The 17,202-nt window shown below is 42.6% G+C and overlaps 2 protein-coding genes across 4 annotated transcripts; one reads left to right on the forward strand and one right to left on the reverse strand.

Annotated features, from left to right (window-relative positions):
• Positions 1-1,025: 1,025 nt before the first annotated feature.
• LOC105013969 (neuropeptides capa receptor) lies at positions 1,026-6,915 on the reverse strand. Of its 2 annotated transcripts, none has more exons than XM_020051502.2 (5): positions 6,683-6,915; positions 5,046-5,175; positions 4,156-4,579; positions 3,680-3,993; positions 1,026-3,112 (listed from the first exon to the last, which is right to left on the reverse strand). In XM_020051502.2, the coding sequence occupies exons 3-5, from the start codon at positions 4,433-4,435 to the stop codon at positions 2,540-2,542; spliced, it is 1,167 nt and encodes a 388-aa protein (XP_019907061.2). In that variant the 5' UTR covers positions 4,436-4,579; positions 5,046-5,175; positions 6,683-6,915; the 3' UTR covers positions 1,026-2,539. The 2 variants fall into 2 exon arrangements, with proteins under 2 accessions (XP_019907061.2, XP_010874173.2); XM_010875871.3 differs by having other exon boundaries at positions 5,046-5,184.
• Positions 6,916-11,819: 4,904 nt separating this feature from the next.
• On the forward strand, positions 11,820-15,015 carry snai1b (snail family zinc finger 1b). Of its 2 annotated transcripts, none has more exons than XM_010875873.4 (3): positions 11,820-12,129; positions 12,783-13,298; positions 13,728-15,015. In XM_010875873.4, the coding sequence occupies exons 1-3, from the start codon at positions 12,054-12,056 to the stop codon at positions 13,907-13,909; spliced, it is 774 nt and encodes a 257-aa protein (XP_010874175.2). In that variant the 5' UTR covers positions 11,820-12,053; the 3' UTR covers positions 13,910-15,015. The 2 variants fall into 2 exon arrangements, with proteins under 2 accessions (XP_010874175.2, XP_010874174.2); XM_010875872.4 differs by having other exon boundaries at positions 11,821-12,129; positions 12,780-13,298.
• Positions 15,016-17,202: the final 2,187 nt, after the last annotated feature.

A 17,202-nucleotide genomic window follows, 5' to 3' on the forward strand; every position in this document is an offset into this window, starting at 1 on the left:
GTGGACTGATCTTTACAGGCCCTTAAAAATATGCCCTTGTGGCAAAGTCCTTGACAGAAGCCAGGGATGTCTCAGCAGACCAGAACCCAGCACTGGATCTTTGAAGTGGAGTTAGTGTCCCGATAACAACCTCAGATGGATATCCCTGAACCCCACTAGGAAGCTGGATCTTGGTCATTTCTCTTATCTCTAGTTCCAATAGATTTACATTGAAGTTTCAGTCATTTAGCAGACATTCTCCTCCAGAATGACTCACAGAATGCCTAAGTGAATGTGCTTGGGCTGTATAACCTACCCATGTGAGACCAGGTCAGGTCGAGCGACCTCTAAACCAACTATTCTAACCTGGTGGTTCTTGGGAAGCTTTTAATGGGACACAAGTGTTTAATATGGAAAGAGCAACAATAAAAACAATATCCACACAGAATTATTATATATTTACATATATTTTGAAAACATATATTTTTAACATGTGCCTATATTTTTTCTAAACATACACTAATATATGTATTACTGATATATGGCCATATATTTCATCATACATTCACATATTTCGATTTTGGCCATTTTCAAATCTGTTTTAATATTTCTCAAATACATGTAAATATATTTACATCAATGACAACATCTAACTGATATATTTCCATATTTGTATTGTTTCCTGTTGTGTTTATTATGTTATCTAGTCGATTCTTTAAAGTACTTTTACAGAGAGGAATGACATTCATGATACTCTGTTAAAATGTATACATAGTATTCATAATGAACTTTTTTTAAATGTAAACTTGGAGTACAAAGTGGTTCATTTTAAAGGGTTTGACTAAAGTCAAAACTTTGGTGTATTTACTAAATATTTATCATTATATTGTGACACAATTTCAGTTGTATGATACTGTGAATATAGGTCCTTATTAAATTATGATGACTGACTCTAACCAGTTGTTTCTTTACTTGCATTTACAATGTATTTATAAAAACATACTGTACAATTTACAAATCAGCCCTTGTTTATAAAATATACTTTTATTTTCACAGTAATTAATGTTTCGTAATAAGGCCTAAACTGGTGGTTAAGTTGGTTTGCTCCCCATTTTGCCAACGATAATCACAGGGTTTATTGATGAAGTTTATATTTTTCCTGTTTATTTTTTTTGTCTTGTCAAAATAAAGTGATAAATTCCATCAAACCAACATTGCAGTTTTTACACAGTAGCTCTTTTTCTAATGTCCCAATTATCTAACAGACTGTTCTTGTGTGAATAAAAGAAAACCTACAACTATCAGAGAGGGTGAAAATATTGCCTAAAACATTGTTACAGTGGGCATGAATTAATCCCAACCCAAAGGCTTTACAAAAGAAACCTGTATCTCTGTAATGAAAAGTGATCTCACCCTGATTGGTGGTGACATGAGGGCACTGATCTCTTGGTTTTAGTAGTCTAAAATCAATTGTCACACTTGTTTTGTCTGTTTAACCAATGATTGGTTTGCAAGGTGTGACTTTTCAGATGGATGACCTTTCAGAAAAGTTGTAGGAATTCATGGTGTAGTAAACATAAACAAAAAAGAGAGAGGCGATTAAGGCAAGGCTGATGTTATGTATGTGTACTCACAATTAATTGGTTGCTATTTATCTGAAATACAATATATTTACATAGGATCAGCTAGCATCACATTTTGATTTTGATAGCCAGAGGAGAGAGAAACCCTGGACAACTTTCTTCTTTATATAAAATAATGAATGGATTAGATGTGTCATTGCCTACATAGTCAAGAAGTAGGTCTATTGAACCATGAATCCGCTCTAACAAGTACAACATTTTGAACATTAATTCCCAAGACAATAGCAGTTAATCATGTTTACAATATTTTGTGAAATCGTCCAGATAGATTTATAATATCCAATATGAATCACATAATCTACTCATAATAAAACTATGTTAACTGAAACCGTGAGTTTCCAGAAAACCAAACGTATTCTTCTAAAACTTCTTTTCATTACACTGTATTCCAGTACTTTGAATTTGATACAACGACTATTGTGTTAATGTGCAGACTGACAACTTTAATTTGAGGATATTTTCATCCAAATCGGATTTAACATTTAAACAATTCAGCACATTATTAGGGGGCCAAAGTTGGCTTCATAGCTTGGAATGTTAATGTATAAACAATAAAGTCTAGTACTGATTCTAGACAGATCCAACTGAATATGTTGGTCAGGGACCGAAATAAACCATTCGCTACATTTAAATGATGAAAGAAGAGTTTGTTTGGTGCAGCAATGGGACCTTGTAGACCAAGGAAGGCCCATAAAACCTGAAGATAGCTGCAGAATAGGCCTGGCAGAGCATCACTAGGGAAGACACCCAGCATCTGGAGATGTCTGTGACCCGCAGACTTCAGACAATCATTGCGTGCAAAGAATATCCATCTCCAATCCAAAGTGCTAGACTACAGGTCCAAAAACAAATGTCACCGTCTGAATCATTGTGGGGTTTTAACTGTTTTAAGACTATTATTGCGTTGTGTCGGCAGTTCAGCCAGGGTGCCCCGTCTTCTTTTTAATGGTGACGTCATGTCTGATGGTGATCTCTGGGGTGAGCACCGAGGTCAGGGTGATGTCAGGGGTCAAGGCATTCCTGATTACGGCCACGGCCGGGGCAACACCAGGTTCGGCACCCTGATGTGTCCTTCTCCTGGTGCCTCTTCTACCCAGGAACAGCTCCCTCACCCTCTGTCGGAACCGTCGGTCCTGTGCACTGTAGATCAGAACGTTCCACCCGCTGCTGCAGGCTAGCGCCCAGAAGGCATAGAGGGAGAACCGGCACCAGTTTAGACCGAGAACGCTCGCCACCACCAGAACTGCCGTGGGGGCTACCGAGGCTAAGAGGAACGCCGTGAGGATGAGGATAGTCTTGGCCGCTCGCAGGTGGGAGAATGTTGGGCCCGAGTGTGTGGGATGAGCTTTGGTGAGAGCACGCCTCCTAACACGGCAGAAGCGGCGGATGGCGGCGAGGGTGACCAGGTTGACAACTATCGTGGCACCCAGGAGAGAGATGTCAAAGGCGGGAAACAGAAGCATCACGCTCCACCCTGTCCTGCTCGTGCTCTAGAGGAGAGGAGGCAGGGAGATTTAAAGTCCCGTTTTACTTAAATTCTTGAACATCTACTCATTTCTGGGTAAAGGTATGTTATAGGAATGTTATTTCTTTCCAAATTATCAAAAGGATGATGAATCAGATACAGTAGGTAGTCATAATATCATTCCTGTGTTTTCCCTACAAGGACAAGCATTCTCAGGGAGAGAAGAAAACATCTGCATGTTTACAAACGATATGTTACTTTTCTTTATCCAGAAAAGGTGTTGACCAGCTAGCATCATTTTTCTAATCACCTTACATATTTATTTGGGGATTGTAAACGATATTTGTCTGATGAAATGTTTGTTTCCTCTCCTCATGCCTGGCCATCAAAATCATGACATTTACCAACCGACAGTGAGAAGAATAGAGAAAGAGAGAGGCCGACAGATGGATGTACAGAGACTGACGGAAACCCTGACAGAGAGAACCAGTGAGAAGGCAGAGATAGACAGAAACAAAGACAGACGACCAATGAGAATAAACAGTTACACTGAAAAGACAGAAGGAGGACAGTCCGGTGTCCTGACACTTTCCTCCTGTTCCTGATAGCACTGCCACTGTGGAGAGAGGGCATAGTTGCACATCTTGCTGCAGAGGTTGTACTCCAGCGTGACACTGTCACTGAGGATTAGAGGGGAGACAGCCAGGAGGAAGCAGAACAACCAGGACAGAGTGATCAGACCCAGGGTCCTCTCTCTGGTCACCATCAGGTTCTTATGGAGGGGTTTCAGCACAGTTATACCCCTCTCAACTGACAGCAGGAAGATGGTGGACACTGAAACTAATGTACATCCAGAAAATATAGGCCCTATCAGGAAACAGGGACCGAGACCCTTTGTCTGGGATCCTTTTGGAAAGGATCAGAGGGGAACACAGAACAAGAGACCTTCAGAACAAATAAACCAAGGAAGCTCAGAATAAAGAACTTACTGTAACATTGGCATGTTGGAAAAATAGAAGGTTAAAAAAGGAAGTTAGCCTTAATCAGAATGCTAGTCAACCTTCACACCTTCTCTCCCAGCCAGCAGAGTCTCCGTCTCAGTGTAGATGGAGTAAGGGATGACCAGCACCCCAACTGATAAATCAGCCGTGGCCAGAGATGCCTTGAGGTACCCCTGGGGGGTTCGGAAATGCCTGGAGCCCAGGAAGATAGTCAGGCTGACCGCGTTACCCAATGTTATTGCCACGGACAGAAACAACATAAAGAAGACGTTGAGGACCTGACCATAATCCACTTCAGGCCAGGAACAACTCTGGTTGGAAGGTTCCATGAGTTCTAAGTCCTCCATGTTGACACACAGGTATTAAAAAATAAATGAAGCAAAGGACTGCATGGATTAACGTGTGCTGGAATAAACTGTCTTCATTTCTGAACGGAGGTTAATACGTCAATGTTGTCTTCACCATCTCTCTCTTTTCACCACAAAAGCACACTGTTACAAAGAAATAAACGGTTTAATTAAAATCAAAAATCAAAACTATAAACTGGTAAATATCTTCCTAACATGAAATCAATTCAAAACCAACTATTTTATGCTGAGATGAATCTATGATTATACATTAGTTAGGATGCTGCATAAAACAAAACAGCTGAAACAATTTCTATATTAGTTTCTATAGAAGGAAAAAGACATGAATGTTTTCTTGATTAAGTCTGATACAGAACTTTATCATTTTAATATGCTATACTCAGGTTAATATTTCATGCATATTATGATCATCTAAAAATGTGCCCTAAACATTTAACACTGGTATTATGAAATTATTCATGCATTATATTTCATAATCCTCTATATCCTCTAAAATGTGTTGCTTCAAACTCTATTACCATGATGAAAGAACAGGAAAGACCATCCACAAAACAAATGTTATTACAGAGAACCTTTTCATCCAAGTTACCTTATCTGTTCAATGTGTCTCCTCCTTCTGTGGTCGTTCAGACCCTCTCAGCTCTGCGTTGGGAACCTGCACTGCCAGGCTGACAGGGACAGACTGGTACGAGCACTGCCTCTTTCTCCGTGTTGGCCATCTTGTTAAACTTAAGCAGTCCGTTTTTTCACATAATGATATTCTACATTATTTATTAACTGCATAATCAGATCACCTGACTCCCGGTCATCACATCCCACAAGTCATTTTACTCCTATTTTTTCAGTAACTCCACTTCCTTGTCCAGGTTTGGCATACAGAAACAGACTTTGTTCAGTTTGAATTGGACTGGCCTCAAGGTTTTTGTGAAATACTTGCCACGTGTCATTTTAATATTTCTAAATATATGCATATATATAAAACTACAAATGCTGCAACATGATTATTTATGCTTGAAAAAAACGCCTGGCCTCCCACTAGGCTTTGAAGGTTCAAAGAACCCCACCACAGAGTAAAGCTGCTTGGGTGATGAAAGTGAAGATGGCACCAACTCACTCACTCACACACACACTCACCCACACACACAAACACAACCACACACCCAAGACACATTGTAAACTAGTCGTTTTTGTTTCTGAAGCAGACTAAACTGGACCATTCTGGCTTGATGTTGGAGACAACCTCTCAATAACTCTGTGAGTGCAAGAAGATAGGACCGGGTGAATAACATCATTCAGATGCAGATTTCCTCCTCTTATGCAAATAAAACAGATAGATGTTGTCTTCTGCTGTGTTGCTGCAATTCAATTCTACTGGTTTCGCAATAGCTAGCAAGTCAATTTGTGACGGTGTCCGAAATTGACTTTGAGCCATGCTTTCCTGCTGTTTTTTGTCATTTGGTATGCCTCTTGTTTTGTCGTTGTCCAGATTGTTGAGATATTCCTGAAGTTAGAAGTCATTTGCCAGATGTTCTTATCCAGAGCATCAATGGTGAGTACATATCCACAAAACTGCTGTTGCTAGTGCCATCCTCTACCAACAGAGGACTTACCTCACACTATATTTAAGATCAGGCTTTGGATGTATTGAAAACCTTTTTCAGGTTTTTCTCACATCATTGGTTAGCTGTGGGTAACATCGCTCTTACAAAAAACATTGAAATGTACCACTACAGGTACATATGGGGAGAGAGCCCTGAAATACATTCCATGCCATTTCCCTTGTGAATACATGCAAAAAGGTGACCTTCTCTTCACATACACAAATGCATGCAAACACATTAAAACTACAATCTACAGTAAACAATGAAGTGACAAACAGGTAATGTGTTTAGTTTGAGGAAAGGTGCTAAAGGACTTATTGTCTGACTTCAGGGGTGATTTAGGGCTGCCCCTGGATTGTGTGTGTGTGTTTTACCCATATGGTTTGTCTTACATTCCTCAGAGACACCTTATCTTGCCTTAGTGGATCTGCAAGTCTCCGAACACCAGGCAGCTCAGCTTTTTTTGTCCTTAATTACACTCTCTGCCGCCATTCAATACTTTAGCATAACATTGTCATGTAACAATGACATAACAAAACGTCCTCTTCACCACTGTTAACTTGCATCAAGTCGCTTTGCATTGCCTAGTCAAAAGAGACAACTGTAGTGCAAAAGAAACACTCACCTAGTAAATCCGGTAAACAGGGATGTTAAAACAACACTCTGTTTTTAAACATTATACAGTGCCTGGTAAAAGTTTTGACCAATTCTCAAATTTTGCTGAAGTAGAAATTATAAATGTAAATGTTGTTCTATTTGATATTTCATTTTAAAACACTGAAACTTAAAACCTATTCATTCCTAGGTCTTCAAAACCAGTCCTCTGCGACCCCCAGACATTTCACAATTATGTTGCAGCTGTGAACATATCCACCTGATTCACTAATCAAAGGCTTGATGATTAACTGACAACTCTAATCATGGCTGCTAGCTCTGGAATAGATCAAATACATTGAAAGGCTGGGGGCTACCTGAGGAGAGTGCTGACTATGTTTGAATTAATATATGGTTTCAGGTTGTGAAATATCTGTAAGAATTGAAACAACAATAACAGCTTCAAGACTTTTGTTAAGTATGCACCAGCATTACACCCAGTGTTGGAATTATTTTGCACATTGTTCAGGTTGGTTGGGTGACACAATTTTCAAATAGTATAAAAAATTCACAGTGATCAGGACTGGGCCACTGTTGGACCATCACTTTTGTTCTTGAGCCCCCCTAAAGTTGCTTTAGCCTGGTGCTTGGGAACATTGTCCTGCTAAATTGTCCTGCTCATTGTTCTGCTATTTCACTGTATTTTGCTCCAACACATCAATTCTCTCAGTGCTGATGAAAAGAATCCCCACCGTATGATGCTGTAGGGAACAGAGATGGTGTGTGCTGAGGCATGGGGAGTCTAAGGTTAGCACCACACATAGTGCTTTGAGTTTTGTCTCATCTGACCACAAAACCTTTTCCCACATTGCAGTTGGGTTGCTACTCATTTCAGATGGTACTTCTTGAGGCAAGGCTCCTTTCTTGACATCCACCTATACATTTTAGTTTAATGAAGAGCTCTTGATATGATTTATCACTGCACCATTACTCCTCTCCCAGCCACTGAACTCCTCTCCCAGCCACTGAACTCCTCTCCCAGCCACTGAACTCCTCTCCCAGCCACTGAACTCCTCTCCCAGCCACTGAACTCCTCTCCCAGCCACTGAACTCCTCTCCCAGCCACTGAACTCCTCTCCCAGCCACTGAACTCCTCTCCCAGCCACTGAACTCCTCTCCCAGCCACTGAACTCCTCTACCAGCCACATAGCTCCTCTTCCAGCCACTGAACTCCTCTTCCAGCCACTGAACTCCTCTAACAGCCACTGAACTCCTCTCCCAGCCACTGAACTCCTCTTCCAGCCACTGAACTCCTCTCCCAGCAACTGAACTCCTCTTCCAGCCACTGAACTCCTCTTCCAGCCACATAGCTCCTCCAAAAGGATTGTTGGCTTCTCTGTGGCTCCTTGCACATCTACATGTTTGAGTACTGAGTTTTGGAAGGACAGTCTGTTCTAGGCAGTGTCTGGGAGATATGATACAACTTCCACTTTCTGATTATTGATCCAACTGTGCTCACTGGGATATCACAAAATCCCATTAGCATTTTATTTCATATTATTTCTCTATCTTCCATTTTTCTCACTTTATTTGCAGAATATATAGAACACTCTTTGGTCTCTATCTTCCTTTTTTAAATTCACAACCGAACCAATGATCATTCAACAGTGGGATTTTCAAATGGAACATGTGACACCTCCTCCACACACACACACACACATACTCCAGGTCTATACAACACAATGTAGGCTTACGACAATTAACACTCCACCATCAACACTCCATTCAGGCTAGATAGTTCCCTCATGACCAACCCCCTACAAAGCAGTCCAAAGGTAACCCTTCTACTGAGTTGGCAAAGCAGTGTCTTTGGAAAATGGGAATATTTAAAAGGCGCAACTAGTGAAGAATTTTTTAGTGCATTGGATTCAAATTTGCATCAGATGTGAATGGGTCAGACAAAGTATGTATTAATGGCACTCCAAAGTTATTGTCAGGATCAGGATTTTATGATAAATAAGGTTCATGAAGACAGATTACTGTGATCCATGTTTTATTACATCCCAAACATTCCATTTGAAAGAAATACACCTTTCGCCATGCTATCACGTGATTTCAAGTGTAGTATTAAAACCAGAGAAGTCTGCCTGAAGAATAGACAAATAAGCATATTAGAACTCACTGAATAAAAACTGGAGGACTAAAGAAGAAAAAGATAGTATAAATATATATCCTGTCTGGCATGTCCAAATGACAAATAATGATTACATTGTCCAAGGACAGTGGCGATTAGTGCGTCTGACTAGTATCCAAAAGGTTGCTGGATCAAACCCCTGATCGAGTAATGTAAAAAATCTGTCATTCAGTCCCTGAGCAAGACAGTTGGGATGTTCAGGCCTGAAAAGACATACCGAACTTTAATCAATCTTCAAACAGAATCTAATGAGCACTCAAAATTTGAGTCTGTTCCAAATATATTTAGCCCATTCTGAAGGAGATCTGGAGACTTGCAATCATGCTACAACGAATACAAATCTTGCTTGCATGTGGCCAGTAGCTTAGAGGTTAGAATACAGGATCTGTAAGCTTCTGGTTAGAGTCTCCAATCTGATAAGGGGGGAAATCTGTTATCAAGCAATGCGCTAAACTTCAATTGTTTCTGTAAGTTGCTTGGATAAAAGTGTCTGCTAGATGACAGAAATGCAAAGGAAATTAGTGGACAGGTATAAATACAAAAACACCTAGTATGCAAATATTGTACTTTATTTAATGCATTACTTTAATTTATGTCAGGTATGTATAACGCTCTATATACAAAATGGGAAATAAATAATTTGAACAGGGGATCTTGTTGACCCCACCCTGACTAAGATTAAATCAAATCATGGTAGGTTGTGAGACTAGCACATTGGCATAAAGATGAATTCAGTGGAACTTCATAATCAACAGTCTGCTGGAGTTTCCTTGCATTTTTGGTATACAATTTCTAACCAAGCCTCCCAACCATTTCAACAGATTTGTGACCACTCCAGTGAGCCAGGCTATCATTGTTAATGCTAACAAGTGGTCATATATTTTTTCTGATTCAGTGTTTAATGTTAGACAGAGAGGAATCACAACAGGAGTGTGCCTTCCTCTTTGCCTTGCAAAGCGAATGTGGGCAGAGAGTCCGAGGAGAAGCTGATAGCCCCCTTGGGCTATGACTGGAAAACATCTGTTCTCAACTGAGAACATTTCACATTGAACATGCTTCCTCTCGCTCTATGTCACCAGGTCAAATTTGGACTGGGCCAAGTCAAAACTACCTGCTGTTACACACTTCAACCCAGGCCAATCAACACCATACAAATGTCTAGATTTGTCTAGAAAAAAAGGCGCTAATATCTGACTGAAGACAATTAGGTTCAACATCTTGTAATTAGTGAGAAACTCGCTGTATGCCTGAAAAACACCCATCTGCTCCACCCATCTGACAAATATAAAAACCTAAAATAATTTTGATTGACCAGAATCGCAGCTTCTGGGTGGCACATTTCGAAATATACTGCTTTCACATACGACAGTGTTAAGGTTTAACATTTTAATTATGTATAATTCTGGGCCTACTGCTTTTGCGTATGTCTAAACTATTAGCTTTCTGTTTATACAGCGACCTGGCTAACCCATGCCTTGACCCCCAGTCTGGGCGGCGTCGGCCTGAACGAGCGCACTAACGATGTGTGAACCATTCGGAATGCAGTGAGATTCCTGCGTTCCAGAACAATGGCGTCTACAGCCCAGACAGGTGTCCACCCATCACCCCTTCACTTTGCGCAGGTTGGCATTTGGTCCCCCTTTCGCTATGCTAAACAGGGTCACTACTGTTAAACGGGCATAGTGACATGGCACATAGACCTTGATATTTGACAATGTCTTGCCTACTAACAGGACAAGCAAAGCCTGTATTCAATTTCAGGGATCCTTCTATACCCTATATATGATTTACAGCTGCCTCCAACATTTTAAATACCCAATCATGCATCTGATACAAACCAAATATATAGAGCACAGAAGTGCCAAACAGTGTCCTTGTGTTTAACCGAACATGTCTTTAGGGGGTTGACCCGGGTCGGTGAATTTCATGGCACCTTGGGCACTTCAGCGAGGTTTTATTGCGTCATATTGTTCCTGTCGGCTCGGTTAATTTTCCTCGCCGGCCCACTGCAAACATGCGGGAGAACAGCGCCTCTTTTCATGCTGGTCTGGTAGTTTCCCGCAGAGCTCGCGCAGTGGAGAGTATGAATGGAGAGCAGGCTTCTTTGTGTGGAAAGAGAAGAGAACGCTGCGCTTGTGCGTATTAATAAAAATGTCTGTCTGGGTAAATGCTGCCATTGTGCGTGGATTGTTAAATATGCTGAGAGATCGGAGTTACCTTTTAACCAAACGTGTCTATCTTTTGCCATTCTTGAAAAACGCAATTTGTCTGTTATATCTATTTTTAGCCTATTGTGCGGGCACATCCCAATTGTTATCTGAAATGACTGAATAACTAGTTAGTCAGTGGAATGAAAGTCCAGTCCCCTGTTGCTTTGCATCGACTGAGAACACAAAAATTCGGTAAGCAGCAACAATTGCTCATTCTAGTCCTATTGTTGTGTTCCAAAGATTACTTTCTGATTTAATTAGATTATTTAATAAACATAATACATACATATATTTATTAGAGAATGTGGTGCTGTGATCTGCGCTGTCCTGGAGAGTGGAGATAAAAAGGGATAGGACTGAAATGGTTTCCCGGTAGATGAAGTCTGCTGACAGATCGCTAATCTGACCCCCTCCCATCAAAAAAGGAGAGTGCATGCATAAAAAAAAACGCTTTTCTCATAAAATATTATATTTTGGTTAAGCCTAACTTATCAACCGAGGTGGCTTTGCCATGACACGATTACAGACAGGTGACAAATTTAGTATTTGCGTAATCTTCCTTGGAATGTCGTTCGTCTAGCAATCGATTAGCAACTATGGATTGTAACGTGAATAGATTCTCCACAATCAATCGGGCACCTGCGGTCAGTAAAGTCTACCAAGTCACACGTATTTTTGTGGGGTGTGTCCTGGGGCGGAGATATCCATATCGCCCATACCAGCCCATCTCCCTCCCTCAGCTGCTATATTAGGGAACAGAGACTCCCACAACCATATCTGTTATCCCGTTGTCGATTGAATGATCAACTGTCTGCGCCTCTCTGGACTGAAGAATACATATTTTTTTTCTTTTCAGCAGACCGCATTTAGTGGTGCGCAGAAAAGTTTCTTGAAACTTGAAATCCAGCCTTGAGAGGTTTGGTATTCGGGAACCACTCCGCAAGTAAGGAGCACAAGGCATTATTCTACAGAAGCAGTAATACTCCAAGCTTGCCAAGATGCCTAGGTCATTTCTTGTGAAAAAGTATTTCACCAACAAGAAGCCTAATTACAGGGACCTGGAAAGCCAAAATGGTAAGTTCTTTCATTCCAAACCTCTCAATCGACCCAACGTTGTGAGCATGTTTTTAATACTAAGTTTGCGTTGAAATATTTTGTACTGTATTTTAGGGTTGTAGTTTAGATGGATTTTAAAATGTATACATCAAGTGCACCTCGTTATCGATTCCAAATGCAATTGGTGAGTGCAAAACGAAACAAATTTCCCCTGACGAACAGCGTCCCATATTTAGTACTTAAAACTGTTAAACAAACACGTTCTCGAGTGTTTTGGCGACCGGGTGTCAATAAGAGCCGGAAATAACGCTTAACAGGCCAATTTGGCTAGGAGCCAGATTGGCAGCAGACGATAACAACTAGTGTGAATAAGATTCTGTCCATCTTAGCACCTGGTAACAAGGGCCACAATAACTTTTTGTATTTTATTGACGCCAGTAGTTTGTCTGAGAGAGACAATGTTTTGTCAAATTTTTTTCTCCAATGTGGTGAAATGTGAAATTTGTTAATCTAATAGCCCCAACATCTCAGGACACCGAAGTCAACTATAAGAAGGCACTGAGAGTGAAAACAATTTATATGCAATTAGATTTAGCCACCAGACTTTTACTCACTGACTTATTTAGAAAGCTATCTATTTTAACACAATTCCCTTCTTTTCTTCTCAGCAGTTATACCAGAGTATTACCCTCATGCTGAACTTCCAACAAGGGAGAACCACTCTGCCCTGACATGCTACCCTACTAGCCTGGTTTTCAACGTGGATGCCCTGCCTCTACCCCTATCCCCCGTCTCCCCTGCCCTAACTGGTCCATTGGACCTAAGCAGTTCCCCTTCCAGCAGCAGTGCTGAGGATGAGGAGGAAGGAGGACGCACATCCGATCCTCCTAGCCCCGATCCCCAACGTGTGTACCACTGCCTGGACTGCAGCAAGACCTACGGCAGCCCATCAGCCCTCTCCAGGCACCAGCTCAGCCATTGCCCGAGGGTCAGTGAGATTGACTCCGTGCCCAGCCAGGCCTCACCTCGCCCGGCCTTCCACTGCAAACACTGCCCTAAGGAATACACCAGCCTGGGGGCTCTGAAAATGCACATCCGCTCACACACCCTGCCCTGCGTCTGCACCACCTGTGGGAAGGCCTTCTCCAGGCCGTGGCTGCTCCGAGGACACATACGCACACACACCGGTGAGTCTTACCCTCATATCAGAATCACTTATTTAATACGAACATTTGTGAACACATTTTACGGGTTTCATTGGTTCTGCTAGACATTCTATAGAGGACAAAACACCCTAGGATTGATATAGAGTTCTTAATGTAATTAATCTTTGAACAACGGTGGTCAGGTTTGAACCGGACCTACCGTAACCCCCGCAACAACCCCCCCCCCCACCAGTTGGGGGTTAAGCATTAGAGAGCCATTGATGCTCATTGATGTCTCCTGCAGTGTAAACAAATGTTATTGCGACCCTTGTCATGGTCTTATCATCGGCTCTGTCTCTGGACGAGAGGCGGAGAGAAATCAATCACAGGGTCGCGGCCGAAATCGGGGTTTGTGTTTGTTGATTTTTGGCAATCTTTTTAAAAACCTCTCGTTTCCCCCCCCTCTTTCAGGCGAGCGCCCGTTCTCCTGCCAGCACTGTAACCGTGCGTTCGCAGACCGCTCCAACCTACGAGCCCACCTGCAGACCCACTCAGAGGTCAAGAAGTACCAGTGTGGCTCCTGCTCTCGAACCTTCAGCCGAATGTCTCTGCTCCACAAACATGTGGCCTCTGGCTGCTGCCCCGCCTCCTAGACCAGCAGACCCCCGCTGAAGATGACAGGGTTACCAGTTCAGTCCAACCTAAGGACACTATGGGCGCTCTGCAGAGGTACAGGACTTAAGTGGTTCTTGGTAAAAGTTGGAACCGCGGGTGGAAGGTCCTCGGACCAACCAGACAAAGCCGGGAGGGAGTTGGACCCCCAAAAGACTGTCATACATCCATTTGAAGAGGAATCTGGAACTCCCAGTTAGAAAACGCATGTTTAAACTGAGCAAAAGGATAATGACGAGTGTTACCTATAGTGTATTTGAATCGTCTGTCTTTCAAAGCGCTGGCTATTTTTCCCAAATTTTCCCACTGAAAACCAAAGTAAATGTATTTTCCCCCCCCGTTGTAACCATGCATAGAACCAAGTCGATCAAGTGTATTATCCTACATGTTTGGTGGGGGGCAGCTGGACGTGCAGTCAAAATCCCAGGATGCCCCTCAGTGCCGGCTGGTCCGGGACTGTGACCGGTGCAGCTGCCAATGTGTGTCTCCGTAGAGAGTAGATTTTGTCTGTCAGCGTCTTCCCCGCAGACATCACGCATGTGCTGGGACAGCTGTGTGTGTGTTGTCATGACACCATTCAGTAGAGGAAGGGTGCCGAGAGATGTTAGCTCTGACCAAAACGGGTTACCCTGTCCTGCTGTTACTCCATCCCTATGTACATACTCCTCATATCCCACCTCACTCCTGTCTAAATATCCCCATCACCCACCTCCTTTTATGCTCCTCACCAAACATTTCACCTGCACAACCAAGCAGTAGGGATTTGTGTGACATGTCTCAAGAGACTCGTGAGAAAGACCAAAGGCAACCCAAAGTGCTACAACCAATGAAGAGTGGATGTATTTTCTGTTTTTAGCCAATAGGTAACAGAACCAAAGACATTGAACGGTGCAAGATGTAATGGTAATGGTAAAATCTAGATTTTGTAAGTGCCTCTTACCAATGTGTGCCAGATTTTATACACACATTTTTATACAAAGTGTTTCCATATGGTGCTTTACCACAACATGTTTTGATATGATTCCTGAACAAGTGCCTTTGCAATTTTTCTTTGTTGCCATAATGTAAATAAAATCTTAAAACCTGACTCTTGCATATACTTCTGTTCATGGTTACATGTGGCTGGCTTGCTATGTTTGCTTAACAAGCATATTACGATATAGTTCTGTATTAACCTCACAATAACTTATACATCTAACATGCAGAAAAATACATTTAATATGCACCCATCCTTGTGGTCCCGAGCATCAGGCCAGTACCTGAAAGGTGTAGATTCTAATCCCTGAGCCGATGGCAGTAAACATCTCGTTGCGCTGTTAGGTGTTGCAGTTAACCCTGATTGCTCCCGTGAGTCACATTGAAGCATCTGCTGAATGACTAAAATGTGATCGTGTTCAGTTTCATCTGGATAATGTCTGTCTGTGTGGGTGTGCAGGTCTGGTCTCCCGGTGTTGAGAGAAGTGGAACACCTGCACACACCTGCCAGGCTTTTCGGCAGACTTTGTGTGTGTGTGTGGGTGCGTCTGTGCGTGTGGCTGCTAAGCCAACGACACATGGCCAACACATGTTCTGGGTAGGTCCATGAATGGAGGGTCTGCAGGTGGATGGAATGGGAAAAGCGAGGCAGGGGTAGCATGAGGGAGGTGAGGTTAGGCTGAACGATTATAGATTAAGTGCAGGAGGCCAGCAGAAAGAGAAGGAAAGAGCTTGGGAAATTGTGTGCATGCTTCCAACAGAGAGACAAATAGTTGAAGCTCTCCAGGAGATTCCCAGTGTGAAGTCAACAGTGTGGGAACTCTCTTGACTCCCATATGGCCTGGCTCCAGGCATAAGCCACATAAGCAACCACTTAGGGCCCCCCGGCCTCATCGGAGCCCCTAAACCAAAAAAAGATGTATGCCTTAAATACAGAGCCCTGCAAACGGAATTACAAATGTTATATTGATATTTGTTCTGTTTGATTATTTTGTTTTTAAACACAACTCAATTATTGTTAGGTGGCATTGGTTTAAGTTGAATAAAAGATACAAAAATAACATAATGAATGCATGTGTTTAGTGTTTTAAAATATATGTATGATTTGTAGCATGTGAGATAATTGGTGTGTTTGCAGCATATGTACAGCATATTGTCTTTATATATTGTTTTAGGAATTCAGTCAGGTTGTTCGCTTACAGATGAGAGTGAGAATAATCATACACCTGTTGAATTTTGGTAGTTCATCCACAGGTTTTCTCTTTTTCTGTTCTTCATTCAATTGGCTAACAATTAGCTGTGTTCATTTTTTAGAATGGTAACTAGTCTAGTCAGCTGTCTGAACTTCTACTGGTCGTGGCTGCACTGCACTGCACGGTCTTGTGTCACTTGTGTCACTGCACGGTCTTGTGTCACTTGTGTCACTGCACGGTCTTGTGTCACTTGTGTCACTGCATGGTCACGTTCTTGTGTCACTGCACAGTCTTGTGTCACTTGTGTCACTGCACAGTCTTGTGTCACTTGTGTCACTGCACGGTCTTGTGTCACTTGTGTCACTGCACGGTCTTGTGTCACTTGTGTCACTGCATGGTCACGTTCTTGTGTCACTGGACGGTCTTGTGTCACTTGTGTCACTGCACAGTCTTGTGTCACTTGTGTCACTGCACGGTCTTGTATCACTTGTGTCACTGCACGGTCTTGTGTCACTTTTACATTTGGCTCCAAAGAGAGGGCCAACCATATCTCAGCTGCAACTGACATTGCAATAACCAATAACGTAAGGGTCTATAACTTAATACCTTTTGCTCCATGCCCCAAGCCGGACATACTTTGCTAAAACTGCCTCGAGCCCGGATAGAACCAGACACAGAACAGAACAGTAATTCTCAGTTTGCCCCTGCAGCCAAGGTTGGTCTGCGTTCAGTCTCTACCTGGCGCCAATCCCGGCTATAGAATGCGACAGGCCCTCCCCTGATCATGGCACGCGCAAACACAAGGCAGTATCGACCCCCCCCATCTGTCTTTTCAAGCTCCACCCTAGATCTCCACCTCCCGACCACGGCTCCGCCTACCCCGGTTAACCTCCACACATGGCCGGGTCGTGTGCCACCACATCTGACCTGCCCTACTGACCCATACACTCTGACGCCAGGCTGTCTTGCTGGGCTGATGATGTGTTCTCTCAGGGAACCAGCACTGGTGTGTGTGTGTGTGTGTGTGTGTGTGTGTGTGTGTGTGTGTGTGTGTGTGTGTGTGTGTGTGTGTGGTGGGGCTATGGGGGGGCTACAGGGGCACAACA

The sequence above is a fragment of the Esox lucius genome, chromosome 12, assembly GCF_011004845.1.
Source record: "Esox lucius isolate fEsoLuc1 chromosome 12, fEsoLuc1.pri, whole genome shotgun sequence".
In the NCBI taxonomy this organism is placed as follows: domain Eukaryota; kingdom Metazoa; phylum Chordata; class Actinopteri; order Esociformes; family Esocidae; genus Esox; species Esox lucius.

Coding starts and splice junctions, on each gene's coding strand:
- snai1b (XM_010875872.4), top strand. CDS start 12,054: ATGCCTAGGTCATTTCTTGTGAAAAAGTATTTCACCAACAAGAAGCCT. Junction 12,130..12,779: donor GGACCTGGAAAGCCAAAATG/GTAAGTTCTTTC, acceptor TTTTCTTCTCAG/CAGTTATACCAGAGTATTAC. Junction 13,299..13,727: donor ACACATACGCACACACACCG/GTGAGTCTTACC, acceptor CCCCTCTTTCAG/GCGAGCGCCCGTTCTCCTGC.
- LOC105013969 (XM_020051502.2), bottom strand. CDS start 4,435: ATGGAGGACTTAGAACTCATGGAACCTTCCAACCAGAGTTGTTCCTGG. Junction 3,994..4,155: donor TCTGCTGGCTGGGAGAGAAG/GTGTGAAGGTTG, acceptor CCTTTCCAAAAG/GATCCCAGACAAAGGGTCTC. Junction 3,113..3,679: donor AGTGCTATCAGGAACAGGAG/GAAAGTGTCAGG, acceptor CCTCTCCTCTAG/AGCACGAGCAGGACAGGGTG.